Raw genomic sequence first — 18581 nt, 5'->3', positions numbered from 1 at the left:
TGATTTTTGCTCCACCGCACCAGTGATTCAGAGAGCTGGAAAGTGTGATGGGACTTGTGATGTGTCTGAATATGATTTTCTCTCCTTTTTGGTTCTTTTTTGATACCTCGGCCCATTCCGGGCCCACGGGTAATGTGCAGAGTAGTCTTATAGCTTATTGTGTGTCAGATTCAATTCTGATGATAGTTTCACATTCAGCGATTTGAGCAGCTCAATGTCTTACTTTATCTTCCCTAGATGAAATGCCACAAATTCAGTTTCAGTTTGCAGGTTTATAGTTAATCAAACCACTAACTTCTTGCCTTGATAGAGGACAACTCAGTCTGTTCTGGATGCAGATATAAACAATGACTAATGAAGCAACATTGCTGTATAGTATAAGGGAATGTCGTTATTATGAAGCGAATCCATGTTCACCGTTCAACAAGTGACCGCTGGGTGTCACTGTTGCATCCCAATCGATGTAGAGTTTGGTTGCTGTCCTTGGTCCTGAAATAGACACCGACAGCTGAACTCAGCAAAAAAAGAAACGTCCGTTTTTCAGGACCCTGTCTTTCAAAGATAATTCGTAAAAATCCAAATGACTTCACAGATCTTGATTGTAAAGGGTTTAAACACTGTTTCAGAAGCTTGTTCAATGAACCATAAACAATTAATGAACATGCACCTGTGGACGATCGTTAAGACACTAACAGCTTACAGAAGGTAGGCAATTAAGGTCACAGTTATGAAAACTTAGTACACTAAAGAGGCCTTTCTACTGACTCAAAAAAACACCTAAGGAAAGATGCTCAGGGTCCCTGCTCATCTGCGTGAATGTGCCTTAGGCATGCTGCAAGGAGGCATGAGGACTGCAGATGTGGCCATGGCAATGAATTGCAATGTTCGTACTGTGAGACGCCTTAGACAGCGCTACAGGGAGACGGGACGGACAGCTGATCGTCCTCGCAGTGGCAGACCGCGTGTAACAACAACTGCACAGGATCGGTACATCCGAACATCACACCTGCGGGACGGGTACAGGATGACAACAACAACAACTGCCCGAGTTACACCAGGACACACTGGCAAAAAGTGCTCTTCACTGACGAGCTGCGGTTTTGTCTCACAAGGAAGGATGGTCGGATTCGCGTTTATTGTTGGAGGAATGAGCATTACACCGAGGCCTGTACTCTGGAGCGGGATCGATTTGGAGGTGGAGGGTCCGTTATATGGTCTAGGGCGGTGTGTCGCAGCATCATCGGACTGCGCTTGTTGTCATTGCAGGCAATCTCAATGCTATGCTTTACAGGGAAGACAACCTCCTCCCTCATGTGGTACCCTTCCTGCAGGCTCATTCTGACATGACCCTCCAGCATGACAATGCCACCAGCCATACTGCTCATTTTGTGTGTGATTTCCTGCAAGACAGGAATGTCAGTTTTCTGCCATGTGGGGAAACATCTCACAGCAATAACTGGCAAATCTGTTGCAGTCCATGAGGAGGAGATGCACTGCAGTACTTAATGCAGCTGGTGACCACACCAGATACTGACTGTTACTTTTGATTTTGACACATTATTCCATTTATGTTAGTATCATGTCTGTGGAACTTGTTCAGTTTATGTCTCAGTTGTTGAATCTTATGTTCATACAAATATTTACACATGTTAAGTTTGCTGAAAATAAACGCAGTGGAGAATGAGAGGACGTTTCTTTTTTGTTGAGTTTATAACAAAGATACATTGGAATATGAGTAGCTTACAAAAATAGTTGTTTTAAATAGCTACCGGATATATCGTTTTTACAATATGCAATATTATACATTGACTAATGATAATGCAAGGCATGGTAACTAAATTGTCTATTTTTGCACAAGGATTATCTATTTCAGCAAAACTTTAATTAATATAAATGTCACTGGTGGCAAAATGTGGCTTGAACAAAAACCGTAGATGGCGCTATAACGAAATGCGTGCGCAAGGTTGCAGCCTAACTAACAAACGCACTGCAATTTCTCATCCCTCCCGCGCCAGACACCCCAAAACACTCATGGCAAAAGGAGATTGAGTAGAGCCCCCAAAGCATACGAGAGGACAAAAGCTCTAACGCGCATTATTGGTTCGTTGCTTTCTTCAGAGAAGAAAGGCACCCAATAGACTTCGTTCTCCGAGAGTCCACAGTACATATTGGGGACAGGGATTTTTGAGACCAAGTTGCATTGGAAATCAACTGATTCGGTCTATATTTTCTTCCACATCTGCTTTGAGGAATGCTACTCTAATACGCGACAAACGGGACAATACTGTATCGTTCCAGTTATCTGGACAACCTGCAACGATTAAATGGAGATAATTTATCTAATTTGCAAAGTGACATAATGAAATCTAAATATTAGGATAAGAACAGATTTCGCTCAAATTTCAAAAAGTCACAACTCTGGTTCAAGCGAATGTTCGTGGATTCAATTAAACGAAAACTAATGGATACAGTCTTACATTTGACTATTTTCTCGGAGTATTAACAGTGGTCTGTCGCACGTTGAAGCCCAAAGACGCAAGCGGCATGCAGCAGTTTCAGCACCCAGTCGAGTCCCAGGTTGCGAGGTTAACGATGTCGGGGGTCGCTTGTTTGGTTGAGTGTTTTGGGAAATGATTACAGGCAACATCGACGGTAAAATAATGATTAGAAGATGGCTTGTGACGTTCAAACCGTTCAGGTAAGAGACAAAGAACGTGTGGCTTAATATTTCCACTCTAGGCTTTGGTATTCATTTATAAACACCCGGCACGTGTGTTACAAATGAATAGAATGGAATAGCACATTTATTTTTAAAAGCACAGCCTATAATTGTTATTTCATGTACAGGTTATTTGTCATTTGACCTAATCAATGACGATAATTAATGTATTGAATGACCAGCATGTCTATAGGCTACACCTAATCCTTGACCATCATTATATTGCAATAAACGGATAAACTGGCAGCAGTACGTGTGCCTGCATGGGTGTTTTCATCCACCATCCTGCATACGCGTGAGTGCGTTTGGTAATCTGCGACGGAGTCTCCCGACAACACCAGCTGTTCTCTTCCGCTCCTCTAACAGAGAAACGAGATTAAGTTAGAGATTACATTCCCGTGTTCACAGCTGGATCCGTATGTCAACAGTAAATAAGTAAAGCGCATTATCAACCCAGCGAGCTAACAAGCGGTGATGAGCTGCTTATCCCCCAAGCTTCATTAGCATGGCACCTTACTCGCTATATAGTGGATTACTTTTGACCAGGGCCTACACACAATACCCCATAATGTCAAAGTTGAGTAATGTTTTTTGATACACCTAGTCACCACAAAGATACAAGCGTCTTTCATAACTCAGTTGCCGTAGAAAAGAAATAAACCATTCAAGGATTTCACTATGAGGCCAATGGTGACTTTAAAACAGTTACAGAGTTGAATGGCTGTAATAGGAAAAACATTTGGATGTATCAACATCATTGTAGCTACTCCACAATACTAACCTAATTAACAGAGTGAAAAGAATGCATCCTGTTTACAACACGGCACTGAAGTAACACTGCAAACATTTGGCAAAGCAATTAACTTTATTTCCTGAAAACTAAGTGTTGTGTTTGGGGCAAATCCAATACAACACATTAATGAGTACCACTCTCCATATTTCCAAGCATAGTGGTGGCTGTATAATGTTATGGGTATGCTTGTAGTGGTTAAGGACCGGGGAGTTTCTCAGGATAAAAAAGAAACGGAGCTAAGCACGGGTCAAATCCTAGAGAAAAACCTAGTTCAGTCTGCTTTCCACCAGGCATTGGGAGATTAATTCACCTTTCAGCAGGACAATGACCTAAAACACAAGGCTAAATCTATACGGAACTGGTTAAAAAGAAGACCGTGAATGTTACAGTTTAGACTTAGTGGCCGAGTTACAGTTTAGACTTACATCTACTTGAAAATATATGGCAAAACCTGAATACTGTTATCTAGAAATGATCAACAACCAATTTAAAAAGAATAATGGGCAAATGTTGCACAATCCAGGTGTGGAAAGCTCTTAGAGAAAGAAAGACCCAGAAAGACTCACAGCTGTAATCGCTGCCAAAAGTGCTTCTACAAAGTATTGACAGAGGGATGTGAATACTTATGTAAATCAGCCATTTCTGAATTTAATTTGCAAAAATTATGTTTTCACTTTGTCATTATGGACTATTGTGTGTAGATGAGTGAAAAGTATATTTAATCCATGTTGAATTCAGGCTGTAACACAACAAAATGTGGAACAAGTCAAGGGGTGTGAATACTTTCTGAAAGCCCTGTAGATATGAATGGGGATTTTATACACGTTAACCATTGGAAAAACAAGTCAATATGTCACGGTCCCTGTAGTGCGTCCATTTTCTCCATTGTCTCAGACTGTCCCCCAAGGGGTTAACATTGATATAAATTCTACATTCTGTAAAAAAATATATATATATTTTTATAAGCCCCTATAATTTTCTCTGGTTCAAAGGCATTGACCTCAATTCAGAGGGGGCAGATTTGAGGTTCAATCAGGCTGCATTTGGATAAGGCAGCCCAATTCTGTTATTTTTTTCACTAAATTGGTCTTTTGACCAATCAGATCAGCTCTGAGAAAGATCTGATGTGAAAAGATTCGATGTTAGGGATAGAATGAACTCAAAATGTATGTTTATGACCACAAATAACAATAACTATAGTGACCCCGTGTTTATAAACGTGGATATCGACTTTGCCAATTCAGCATGCTTTTGTGGCACAGTCAATGCCACGCAGGGCTACTGGCCAGAAGGTTGAGGGTTTGCCGACCACCACAGACAAGCTCACTCTCCCTGCCTGTCTCATTAGACTACAGTCAGAGCCGGCTGCAGACAATGATCAGCTAGAGGGCAATCATATGTTCAACATTTATAATGATATAAAATATATGCAACTCATTTTCCACCAACAGGTTTTTGTGCCAATGCACCACACAACCAATAAACAAAGCGTATCCTGACTTCGGCACTTCATTGTCACTTCAACACCACACTAAATAAACAATGTCAATATCAACAAACAGAAAATACATCCCTCCCTACCTTGTAGGCTTACCCAGTATAGAAGGCTTGGCTTGACAATCTCCAAATGTCATTCAACTTATTATGGTTTTGTAGCAGATTTCTCTTTCCATTCAACAATTGGACTGTTGTTGATGTGTGCAGAGGGTCCCTGGTTCGCGTCCAGGTATGGGCGAGGGGACGGTCTAAAGTTCGCAAGGTAAAGTCGTGGACTTATTTCCATTGTGGTCCCTATTTTTTTTCTTCATAAATACATAGACAATTACACAGATACAGACACATTACATAGATACAGACACATCACAGAGATAGAGACAAAATAATGCTAAACCTCCAAATGAGCATGAGGGGGAGTTTAATTCAGTACAATTCTTGCAAGCTTGTTTGGCTGGTAGCTTATTCTTTAGATGTGTGGGGCTGCTGGTGGACTAGCGCACTTGACAGAGTCTTTAGGGTGTCTATAGCTAGGTGTCCATCCAATTGGCATCAGATTTTCATGTGAATATTCTCAAATCTTGGCCCCGGAAAACATGACGGAAGATTTTAATTTACCATTAGAGACATTAGAGACCTTTTATGGACATCCATATGCATTCAGATCCAACCTGGCGCAGCCAGCAGCATCAATAAATGAGGGATGTTGGCCAAATGAGACACATTTGGGGGCCTTAAGGAGTGGCCCCTTTTTAAAAAAAATTATGCCTAAAACTACATACCCAAATGTAACTGCCTGTAGCTCAGGACCTGAAGCAAGGATATGCATATTATTGATACCGTTTGAAAGGAAACACTTTGTAGTTTGTGCAAATGTTAAATTGATATAGGAGAATATAACACATTAGATCTGGTAAAAGATAATACATAGAAAAAAACATGCGTTTTTTTGTTTGTTGTACCATCATCTTTGAATTGCAAGAGAAAAGGCCATAATGAATTATTCTAGCTCAGGCGCAATTTAGACTTTGGGCACTAGATGGCAGAAGTGCATGTGCAAAGTTTTAGACTGATCCAATGTACTGTTGCATATCTATTCAAAATGTTGTATCAAGACTGCCCAAATGTGCCTAATTAGTTTATTCATGCATTTTCAAGTTCATAATTGTGCACTCTTCTCAAACAAACTGATATGGTATTATTTCACTGTAACAACAACTATACACTGGACCATGCAGTTAGATGAACAAGAATTGAAGCTTTCTGCCCATATCAGATATGTTTATGTGGATTTATGGGATTTTTTTGTTTGTTTCTTACAACCTCATGCTAATCACATTAGCCTACGTTAGCTCAATCTTCCCGAGAACGGGACACCGATCCTGTAGAGGATAACAAATGACAAAAACACTTTTCCTTGTGTTTTGATATGCGAAAACTTTTAGGGTAATTTGAAATATGAAAACTTTAGGGTCATTTTTCAATTTCCGACCCGAATATTTTGTATAGAGATAGGCATTATGTTGTTTGATTATAGGATTAACTCTGGTAGTCTTCCTCACATAGTCTTCCTCACCTCAAGTTCAACTGTCGGAGTCAGTTGGAGCGCCGGGGCGCCATGCCTTCATATCGTAGGCCTGCAGGAGCTAAAGCTTAATAATAGCCACACCATACCTTCACACGGTTTGGTCTCTAAACTTTAGTCGTGTAATATCAAAAGTAAGTAAAGCCATTTGTTTCTAGGGAAAATCCGAGCAGAAGAGCGAATGTAAAACAGGGAAAAGGTCAACTACCCTCAAAAGACCAATTAGTGGGAAAAAAGATCAGAATTGGTCTGCCTGTGTGAACTAGCCTACATTCAAAACAAGTCATTAGAAAATCATTATACAGAGGGCAATCCTAATTGTCCCATTCACTTCAGTATCAATGAGCGTAAAAGAGTGAAGACTGCAGAAAAAAACAGCCTACCGAATTATTGGAAAACATTCCACTGAGCACCGAACAACCCAGCCGCCCCGCGGGTTCACTTCAATCAACATGGGTAGCGAGATCTGATAAGCGCCGGTACGTGGGACAAGCCAATTAGGAGATAGCGGATCTGTGGGTCTGATCCAATTACCCGACCCAAGCATTTACTTTAAGCGTTTTAATTAGAGAGTTAGGCAGGCCCTGTGTCTAATCCTCATTTATTATCACCCCTCTATCACTCTCAGGTCCTCTATCACCCTCATGGAGGGGCTTTGAAATAGGGATAGACGATAAGGGAGGAAAGGTGGAAACGATCGCCCTGAGACTGGACCCGGGGCACGGCGCTTTGGCGCACATGCACTCCCGAAGCACGCATAATTGAAAAGAACACCGCATCTCTGTGCAGAAAGCATTAGGGACACGTACGCACGCCCATGCAAAGCATCCGTAAATGCATACACACACACACGCGCGCACGCACACACGCACACACACGTGCACACACATACACGAAGACACACGTTACACGCACAAACACACACACACACACTCCGTATGACCTTGTTCAGGATTATAGAGCCCGAAGAAGCCCGAAGGTCAGAGGGAGAAGTTTGGGAAATGAGGGATTAGAAAGAGAAGTTGACTTCAGCCCTTTTGCTTTTAATCTGTTTAATCAGCTCCTGTTCTCTCTGAGTTGGACAGGGTCCACATAGTCTCACATGGCTGTCCTTGTCCCCTTGTGTCCCTTAGTTTACTCACTGAGCTGAACAAAATGAATTTGGTATCAGATAGATCAAGCACATGGTTTCCATGGTTTCCGGGTGTCTGCTGCCGTTCCATTTGCTCCGCTCCTGCCATTATTATGAGCCGTTCGCCCCTCAGCAGCCTCCACTGTTAACTACTGCACCTACCTGTGGTCAGTGGCCCAAAGGAAAGGGAACGGAAAAGGAATCCATTCAACAGTACTAGGACGCACCCCTCAAGCCTCTGACTTTATCAACTAGCTTTGTGAGCAGATGGTCATAGCCCAGGTAAATAATCCCAATCCCAGTTAGGACTACATGACGATAATCCAAGATACACCCTGCTGTAATCAAACCTTCCTCCACCCCCCCACCCCCCCCCCCCCCCCCCCCGCCCCCTCGCCAGATAAAAATATGTTATAGGATTCAAATCCGTTACAGGATTCGGCTCTGTGCTCCCCCAGACAGAGATTGAATCATCCAGACGTACTGCACAGTATGCTGGAGCAGATGGACGTAATATTTAAAAAATGTTCCAGTTTCCTGGTAGGAAAAAAACATAGCTACGTCTGTAATGAATGTCTCCATGCTGTTACTTCTAGATAGGCTGATATTGTTATGGTTTCCCTACCTCAGGTTCCTCTCCTGTCATTATGCTCTCTTGTCTAAATCAGGGCTTTCGCTCAGGCCCCCCCCCCCCCCCCCCCGTAAAGTGCACCTGCACTTTACATGACACAAACTGTTCATAACCCTCTTGTTGGCGGAGAGAACATTTTGCAGGTTTTAAAGCTGAGAAAATATAGCTACTTTTTCTACAATTCTGTATATCTTGCCGTCTAATGTGTAGTCATGTGATATTTGAGTGACTCGAACATTGCAAAAAAGTCTATGGGCTAAAAAAACCCAGCTTAAAAAAACGTTAGCTGATCTGGACAATTCTGACAAGTTATAAATAGCTCTCTCAGGTATGCGATGACTGACATGACAAGAGGAAAACGGATGACGCAATACCCAATTTCAAAATTGCACCTTCTGCAAAATTCAACAATTCCAACTTTCAAAAGTAAGTTGAAAGCCGGACTGAGTCGTCCGTCGTCGTCGTCGTTGTCCCCCCCCCAGCCGACCACTCTCGCCCCACAGTTTAGGGACCCTCTGGTCAAAATGACTGAAGAATATCGCAGAAGCCAGGCCAACACATACACTATCCTATCTCTGTAGATACATCTCAGACTATTACACAACTCGCTTGTTTTCAAAAGGGATATCTTTTCTTGGTGTTGTCACCCAAAGGGCTTAGCATTCCGATGACTAACTCTAAAATCAATCCATACAAATGCGTGTTTGTAAAACGTGTTTTATGTCATGTTACAGAGGTTATCGTCTGCAACTCAACTCATGTTGGTGAACGTGCTGTCAACTCACCTCCTACAGTAAAATGAATGAAGCATCCGCTACTGCCACTAGTAACGACTACAGACCCATTGTATTGTCTCGGTGTTGGGATATAGAGTCTCCTTGGTTGCCTGCCGAACCACCGTGCTCTGTCCTTATGAGATTACTATGAGCACCGTCCCTATCGCTAACGCCAGTCACTGTTCTATCTAACCGGCTGTTCCTTATCACTCTTGGCAGCATAGTTCAATAACTTGCAATTATCCCAGTATGTTAAATCTGAACTCGTATGACAATGCTGTTTACTGTTCACGGAGTGTCAAAACTTTCACAGAATCCAGCATGCCAGCGAACTCCACTCGCTCGGCTTCAGAGTCAAGCTACAGTTTGAATTATTCAGTCATTTATATCTGTTGTGGGTCCTAGCTTTCCACTGCTGGCACAGTAACAAAGGCATATGTGGTTAGCATTGCATAAGTTGCTACTGTACATAGTGTACCGGTCCAATGCACTTGCTCTGAGAATACGTAGGTATAGAAGCGTACTGTATCTTGCTGTGTAAACATGCACATTTTAAAAGTAGTGCTGGGTAGAGACGGTTGTTTATCTACTGTTGCGTACCCTACATACAAGGATGTCAAGGTAGAATGAAGCGTGGGTAAAGTATACTCATCTCCTCTCCTCTCCTCTCCTCTCCTCTCCTCTCCTCTCCTCTCCTCTCCTCACTGTCAGAGACCGTTATAGAATTAGCCAGCAGCAGTCGTTTAGCCCCGTGGGGAATGAAGGAGGAAGCCTCCTCTTTATCTCTGGTGTGCGTGACACAATACATCTATTATAGGCATTTTGGAAAAATCTGCTTGTCCCTAATTGGAGAACCTGAGGATGCCTGGATGGGGTGCGAGTTAGCAGGGGGATGGAGACGGGAGCTAAAATGGCTGACATTTTGACTTTAATTTCCTCGGCTGGGCCGGTCTAATTGCCTGTGTTTCCTAATGCATGTTCTTGACTGTGCTGCTGTACTTGATCTGTTTTCTGACGGTTCCTTTCTCCTCTTCCTCCCTTCGTCCTTTCTCTTCATACTTCTCTCATCAACAAATCTTTCACTTTCCTCCCTCCCGCACTCTTTCATCAATTCTCCCCCACTGTCGCTCCTTCTCCTTCCTCTTCTCATCCATGCCTTCTCTCTCTCCTCTCCCCCTCTCTTCTCTTCCCTCCCATCCCTCCATCCAGGATATTCGTGGTGGGGATCGGCTTCTTCAGCCTGTGTTTTCTAATGACCTCCCTGGGGGGCCAGTTCTCAGCCAAGAGGCTTGGGGACTCCCCCTTCACCATCCGGACAGAAGGTAGAGAAAATACACTATTTGTGTGTGTGAGTGCCTGTGGGTCGCTGGCCCTATCTAAGTAGAGCTGTGGGGGTTTGTCTATTGGGGGTTGTCTAGTCAGAGGGAGCTATGGGTGTGGTGTTACAGTAGGTCACACAGATACACCATTACCCTGTGGCACTGCACAAAAAAGAGACATATCCCCGTATGAGTGCAGTGCAGTATACTGCATCGCTTCTAAGGGAGCATTGGTCTGCATGCACACTGCAGCAGCATCGAAGGCAGACTTGCTCTGTCTGGTTTGACTCCATCAACACTTGCTGTATGTACAGTAACCCTGGCGACTCATTGGGGGTCTGGTAAGAGTCTTCTGAAGGCTGTTGTGAGGGGCTGAGTCTCTGATGGCTGCTTACTGCCGCTTAATATCTCACCACAGAAATCTCATTATTACATTGGCCGACTGCAGGCGTCACATGACCTCGACTGAGGCCGCAGGCCAATGACGGGACGGGAAAGAGCTGTGTCTAATCCCCCCCTGTCTCCTACTCTACGAGGTGTGAACTGTGAAGTCAGAGATGGGTCCTCTCTGGCGAGCAGCTGTCCCTGCCACTGCCTGAGTAAAAAAATAAGAGGCGATTTAGGTCCTTTAGCCGAGGATGAACAACTCATAAGGGAGGATAATCTGATGTAAAGCCCTTCTAACTCTGATAGAGCATGTTGTAGGGTTGAGGTGTGTTGTGTGTGTGTGTGTGTGTGTGTGTGTGTGTGTGTGTGTGTGTGTGTGTGTGTGTGTGTGTGTGTGAGCACACTTGATTAATTAACCACTCATGCACTGTTGCCTGGGGAGACATCTGGACTGAGCTCATTAAGAGCTGCCGAGGGTCCAACCTAGAAGTTTACCACAGGAGTTTGTGTGTGTGTGTGCGTGCGTGGGAAAACCCTGTCTCTGTGTGTGCGTGTGTCAGATGAATTGGCAGAAAATGAATGGGGCGACAGCAGCAATGTGGGACAAGATTGAGAAGAGAGAGATGGAGAGCTGGTTCCATCTGCTCTCTCTAAGTCAGCCCTGGAAACAAGGGGCCCTTTCATTCTGCCGGGGAGCACCACCTGCAGAACCACGGGTCTAGCTAAGACACACACACACACACACATGCGCTCACACACACTTTGTGTCAGTGGTCTCTGTAATGTTATTTTTGTCGAAGGACCTCAACAGTTTATTTTGACTGAGCACACTTCCATCCTCAGCTCTGGTGTCGAGAGAATAGCGCCTTGTTACCGCTCTTCCTGAGGGGATTCAAGGTGACAGCATAATGCTCGTCCAAAACATCGGAGCTTCCAAATCATTCTACAAATACACCATACCAGAGTGTGACTAGCATTAGTCTGTCACCTTGAATCCCCTCAGGAAGAGCGGTAACAAGGCGCTATTCTCTCGACACCAGAGCTGAGGATGGAAGTGTGCTCAGTCCAAAATAAGCTACACAATAAGTACATAGAGAAACCTTGGGTATATCCTCATAGATGTTGATCGTCCATTGTTGTACACAGACATTTACCCACTCAAACGACAGGTGGATTACTTGTGTTTAGGACAGCTTTGTTACCAGAGCTAGCGACAATGATGTCAGATGTTCTCCATGTGGGGGTGTTAGTAGAAGTCCTATTCCCTTGTTACAGCGACCGGGTCTCCTCTTCTCCTCTCGCTTCCATGGATTGTCAGCCTTCACTGTGGGCCTTGCCTCACTGGGCTCTGCTGGAATCCGCTCTCTCCGCTCTCTCTCCAGCCCTGCGTGTTACAGACACACTGAGTCAACCAGCCCTGCGTGTTACAGACACACTGAGTCAACCAGTCCTGCGTGTTACAGACACACTGAGTCAACCAGCCCTGCGTGTCACAGACACACTGAGTCAACCAGCCCTGCGTGTCACAGACACACTGAGTCAACCAGCCCTGCGTGTTACAGACACACTGAGTCAACCAGCCCTACGTGTTAGACACACTGAGTCAACCAGCCCTGTGTGTCACAGACACACTGAGTCAACCAGCCCTGCGTGTTACAGACACACTGAGTCAACCAGCCCTGCGTGTCACAGACACACTGAGTCAACCAGCCCTGCGTGTTACAGACACACAGTCAACCAGCCCTGTGTGTCACAGACAGACTGAGTCAACCAGCCCTGTGTGTTAGACACACAGAGTCAACCAGCCCTGTGTGTCACAGACACATTGAGTCAACCAGCCCTGCGTGTTACAGACACACTGAGTCAACCAGCCCTGCGTGTTACAGACACACTGAGTCAACCAGCCCTACATGTTAGACACACTGAGTCAACCAGCCCTACGTGTTAGACACACTGAGTCAACCAGCCCTACGTGTTAGACACACTGAGTCAACCAGCCCTACGTGTTAGACACACTGAGTCAACCAGCCCTACGTGTTAGACACACTGAGTCAACCAGCCCTACGTGTTAGACACACTGAGTCAACCAGCCCTGCGTGTTACAGACACACTGAGTCAACCAGCCCTGCGTGTTACAGACACACTGAGTCAACCAGCCCTGCGTGTTACAGACACACAGAGTCAACCAGCCCTGTGTGTCACAGACACACTGAGTCAACCAGCCCTACGTGTTAGACACACTGAGTCAACCAGCCCTACGTGTTAGACACACTGAGTCAACCAGCCCTACGTGTTAAACACACTGAGTCAACCAACCCTGCGTGTTACAGACACACTGAGTCAACCAGCCCTGCGTGTTACAGACACACTGAGTCAACCAGCCCTGCGTGTTACAGACACACAGAGTCAACCAGCCCTGTATGTCACAGACACACTGAGTCAACCAGCCCTGCGTGTCACAGACAGACTGATTCAACCAGCCCTGCGTGTTACAGACAGACTGAGTCAACCAGCCCTGCGTGTCACAGACACACTGAGTCAACCAGCCCTGCGTGTTACAGACACACTGAGTCAACCAGCCCTGCATGTTACAGACAGAGAAAATAATCAAGTGAATGAGGAAACGAGAGAACGGAGGAGGGATAGAGAACGGATGAGGGATAGAGAACGGAGGAGGGATAGAGAACGGAGGAGGGATAGAGAACGGATGAGGGATAGAGAACGGATGAGGGATAGAGAACGGATGAGGGATAGAGAACGGATGAGGGATAGAGAACGGATGAGGGATAGAGAGCGGATGAGGGATAGAGAGCGGATGAGGGATAGAGAGCGGATGAGGGATAGAGAGCGGATGAGGGATAGAGAGCGGATGAGGGATAGAGTGCGGATGAGGGATGGAGCGCGGATGAGGGATAGAGAATGAATGAGGGATAGAGAATGGATGAGGGATAGAGAATGGATGAGGAATAGAGAATGGATGAGGAATAGAGAACGGAGGAGGGATAGAGAACGGAGGAGGGATAGAGAACGGATGAGGGATAGAGAACGGAGGAGGGATAGAGAACGGAGGAGGGATAGAGAGCGGATGAGGGATAGAGAATGGATGAGGGATAGAGCGTGGATGAGGGATAGAGCGTGGATGAGGGATAGAGAATGGATGAGGGATAGAGAACGGAGGAGGGATAGAGAACGGATGAGGGATAGAGAACGGATGAGGGATAGAGAACGGAGGAGGGATAGAGAACGGATGAGGGATAGAGAATGGATGAGGGATAGAGCGTGGAGGAATTCCTGTTAGAGGGATACATTGAGAGGAAGTAGAAGGTATAATTAAGAGATCTGTATTTAAAATACGTTTCTACAAGAACCAGAAAAGAGAGGATGGAGACTGCACAAAGGAAAGGGAGTAATTAGATGCAAATGGCAGAGAGAAAGGAGGAGGAAGAAAGGAATTTAACATGAATTTAAGTAAGATACTGTTTGGCGACGACTGGATCAAAGGCAGTTCCCTATCGAGCCCATTTCTGCCCTGCAGTTTACAGTGATAACAAGGCGACAGTCTCTTATGCCCCCAACCGCAATGTTTCACTTTTCAGTGCTATATTTGTCTAAGAGCTAGCTCACTCAGTGTGTATTGTCTCCCTAGTGGGACAAAGAGCTACAACCCTCCTCCCCGACTTCCCATTTGCACCCCAAATTGCACCCTTATTCCCTAATTAGTGCACTAATTTTGTCCAGGGCATATGTGACTCTGGTCAAAAGTAGTGGACTACACAGGGAATAGGGTGCCGTCTGGGAGGCAGACGCTGTCTCGGCAGATTAATGTAATAGCTCCCTGTGTGGCTAAGGAGATGGAGCGGGTCCCAGTACCAGCCATAACAAGAGCCGTTTAACTAAAGAGTCGGCTGAGAACAGCACACTGTGGAATCTCATTGCTCAGTAGCATTGTAATGATAGCGCGCCGTATCATTGTTATGACAGGGCTCAGAGCAATTGACCTGTCACGTGGGACGAGGGGATGAGACATATTGTGTAGCTGACCAATAGATGGGGAGGTCGTTGTCAGTGGAGGAGTGAAAAGGGGCTGCTTGAACATCTGAAGACTGTGAGACTGTGAGGAAGGATGCTGTAGTCCGTTAGCAGTAACCATTTGCTGCACAAAGAGAGACCGTTGGAAGGCCACGAAAGCGGTGCTCTGCCATTTGAGAACACAGTCGTGATAAGGACATGTATGGAAGCGCCAGCCTACTATCAGGAGCTATGGTCCTCGTTAGTACACATTTGAAAGCCACCCTCTTGTCTTGACAAGGTCTGCCCCTCGCCCTCCGTGCTCTCTACATGTTTCATACATGTTGTTTATCAGTGCGATCGCCTTACCACCCCCCCGTGTGTCGAGCCATAGCCTCCACAGGAAGTACAATGACGAGGTTAGAGCAGCGTCAGGAGCACTTCCTGCTTTGCTTCAGGCCAGTTTAGCTTGCATGGAGTGTACGGTAGAGTGGAGGTGAATTGTAAGAAAGTAGATTGGATCGAGACTCTGGAGGCATTTGTAATGTTATGTGTGTTATGTTTGTAGTGTGCAAATCCACAGGCTACATAGTCATGTGTCTGATTGCACCATGTAACATAGATCATGGGGATAGCTTCGATGTCTTCCGTACTCTGCATCCTGTGAGCTGTTTTTTATTTTTTTATTTGACCTTTATTTAACTAGGCAAGTCAGTTAAGAACAAATTCTTATTTTCAATGACGGCCTAGGAACAGTGGGTTAACTGCCTGTTCAGGGGCAGAACGACAGCTCGGGGGTTTGAACTTGCAACCTTCCGGTTACTAGTCCAACGCTCTAACCACTAGGCTACCCTGCCGCCCTGTTACTCACCGGTTCGGTGGACAATTGTGACAACTGTTCCCGTTCTCGTTCTTAATGAGGAGTTTCCGTACAGTACCTTATATTCGTTCCGTACCAGCAAGGTGCCTGCAACACTATTAGCCGCCTCAATTACCTTGTCAACTGCACGACTCGCATCGGCTTTGTCCACAGGTTGCTAGCTCATCGCTTCTCCTCCTAGATGAGTTGTTCCCTCCCTCTCCTCTTCTTCCCTCTCTTCTTTCCCTCCCCCCTTTCCCTCGGAGATGAATGCATGAATCAATTGCCCGGAGTGAGACTGAATGCTAATTGTGAGGCAAACGGCTACATCTGCTAGCACTGCTGAGGTATTCATTAGGACTTTTTTCCCCTTTCTTATCTTTTTTTCTTTCACTATGCTGTCGGTGTCGAAGTTTGTTCACCGCGGGCCCTCGCAGCTGGAAGAATGCTCCCTGCCTTTCTTTGAAAGTGACAGTAATGATCACTCAGAGGCGAGAGGAATTCATTTATTTGACACGGGGAAAAAGGAGAAAATAATAATAATGAAAACTAGCGTTTGAACCAGGCCCCGCTATCTTAAAAGCGGCGTAGCCGGCTCCCAAACAAAGGAGGCTCTACGTTTCAGGGGTTAGAATGTGCCCACTCAGTGAGTGGCAGTGTCAAACGCAACCCTCTCATTTAGCCTCTGCAACCGCTCGCTGTTTTGCCGAACTCTCCCAATTAAAGTAGATACAGGGAATCCTACGGCTAACGCTAGGTCATGCTAAACTGACCAAGACGCACAGCCCACAACACATAACACCTCACATAAATCTGCCCATAAACAATGACAATTTCTCTATGGGCCATTTGGGTGAGCTCTGGTGCCGACCCCCGTGATAAGCAGTGCTCATTTTGTCAAAGGCAGGGGGCGCAAAACATTTATCTTGTCCATTCCCAGCGCGCCTCTCCAGAGTGCCGTTGGAGAGACGCACCGCTGCAGCGCTCCACCAAAATGATCTAGCATAAATCATGTAGCCTATAGCCTGCAGTAGAAAGATCACTTCTTAGGCCACATCATGGACGTTTCTCCTATCAAAATAGCCAAATAGCCCCCCCCAAAAATCAACAATTTTCTTTGATGTGAGTGGGACATGTGGCTACTCAGAACTGATGTTGGGGAGTCTCACCCTGCCTGGGCTAAATTGTCATGATAATCAGTGATTTCAAGTTTGTATTCATACATTTTTAACAAGCTGTATCATAGCTAAAAAAATATATAATACTTCTGCATTTCCCACTGTGACTAACAGTCTAAACTACACTATTTTAGTTTTGCGGGGGAGGAGGGTGGCAATTTTTGGGGTCTCGTCTAGGGTCGGTAGAACAGCCAGGACCGGGCCAGGACCGGACCTGGGCCTAGTCACTGGGAAACATCCAAGCAGCTCTCATAGACAGTAGTAGATACTAAGATGCTAGCTCTAAGATGTTAGTGCCTGATATACAGTATGCATAGTGCGTTGGCAGGAAACTATCCAAGCAATGCTCATATACAGTAGGAGATAGGAGGATGCTAATGCTGCAATGCTAGGGACTGGCAGACATAAAGCATGATAATTGTTATCGCCTGCTGCACAGTATGCTAAGATGTTAGCCCCTGATAAGCAGTATGCTAAGATGTTAGCACCTGATACACAATATGCTAAGATGTTAGCGCATGACGTACAGTATGCTAAGATGTTAGCGCATGACGTACAGTATGCTAAGATGTTAGCCCCTGATACGCAGTATGCTAAGATGTTAGCCCCTGATACGCAGTATGCTAAGATGTTAGCACCTGATACACAATATGCTAAGATGTTAGCGCATGACGTACAGTATGCTAAGATGTTGGCGCGCGACATACAGTATGCTAAGATGTTAGCACCTGATATATTCACTGCATGTAGGCTTAGTCTCCGGGAGACTAGCAAGCAGTGCTCATTCATACGGTAGTACACTGCTGGAAGGCTTCACCCAGTACTCTTCAGTGCTATTTCAGGAAGCTGAAGGAGGACAGGATATGACATGGGTGCCCCTCAGGGCAGCACGGGGAGAGAGGGGACATGATCCAGACAACTACTACTGGAGCTGTGACTTCTCTCTCTCCCTGCCCTCATTTCCCATTTCATCTTGAATGCACTACATTCAAGTTGGAGGAAGATTTGCGCCTCTCTCCTCTCTCTCTTGCCTTCAGTGTCCTTCCACCTCCATATCTCGCACTCAATCACCTCTCTGCTGTCTCTTCACTCTCCATCCTTCATACCTCTCTGTTCATTTCTTTCACATCTCTCTCTCTGTTTCCCTCTCCACCCCTCATTTCATAGAAACTCGTCCCTCATTATACACACTGTCAGAGTCATGTCACAGGATGGACAGTCAACGATGTTGAATTTTAGTGGAGCGAATGGGGGAAAAAACTAGAGAAGAGGGTAAGCCCCAGTGCAATAGGGAGAGGTTGATGACTCATCCTGTCTGTCTGTCTGTCTGTCTGTTTGTCTATTGTCTATTGTCTGTTAATTCCCATTGAATCTTTTACCACCCTGGAGGGTGTGTAGACAACCAAAGCCAGCCCTGACAGCTGATTCCAACGTGAAAAGAAATTCAAAAGAACAACAGACCTGTGAATAGAAGGAAAGATGTGTCTCTCTGAGCCTCGCGGAGCAGTTAGACAGGTTGACTTGAGTGTGAGATGTGTTTCAAGGCCCCAGTTGGAGCGTTTGCCAGCAGAGACTGTCACTGAGCTCCTGTGAAGCTTTTCTCTCAGATGGAGAGAGGACAATTGTTGAGAATTGAGCGAGCACAAACACACGCCCTCCATCTATCTCTGTCTCTCTCACACACAAACATGCACACACAC

At 45.4% G+C, this 18581-nt stretch overlaps 1 protein-coding gene across 4 annotated transcripts in view; it reads left to right on the top strand.

Annotated features, from left to right (window-relative positions):
* The first annotated feature begins 2013 nt into the window (after positions 1 to 2013).
* Positions 2014 to 18581, top strand: part of LOC110485942 (alpha-1,6-mannosylglycoprotein 6-beta-N-acetylglucosaminyltransferase B) — a 161189-nt gene continuing 144621 nt past the window's right edge. For all 4 annotated transcript variants that reach the window (XM_036940616.1, XM_036940615.1, XM_036940613.1 and 1 more), the window contains exons 1-2: positions 2014 to 2698; positions 10340 to 10452. In XM_036940616.1, coding sequence (XP_036796511.1) covers positions 2631 to 2698; positions 10340 to 10452 — 181 coding nt within the window. In that variant the 5' untranslated portion in view covers positions 2014 to 2630. The remainder of the gene's footprint in view (positions 2699 to 10339; positions 10453 to 18581) is intronic.

The sequence above is a fragment of the Oncorhynchus mykiss genome, chromosome 13 (assembly GCF_013265735.2).
Source record: "Oncorhynchus mykiss isolate Arlee chromosome 13, USDA_OmykA_1.1, whole genome shotgun sequence".
Taxonomy (NCBI): Eukaryota; Metazoa; Chordata; class Actinopteri; order Salmoniformes; family Salmonidae; genus Oncorhynchus; species Oncorhynchus mykiss.
This window is presented reverse-complemented; position numbering and strand designations above follow the sequence as displayed.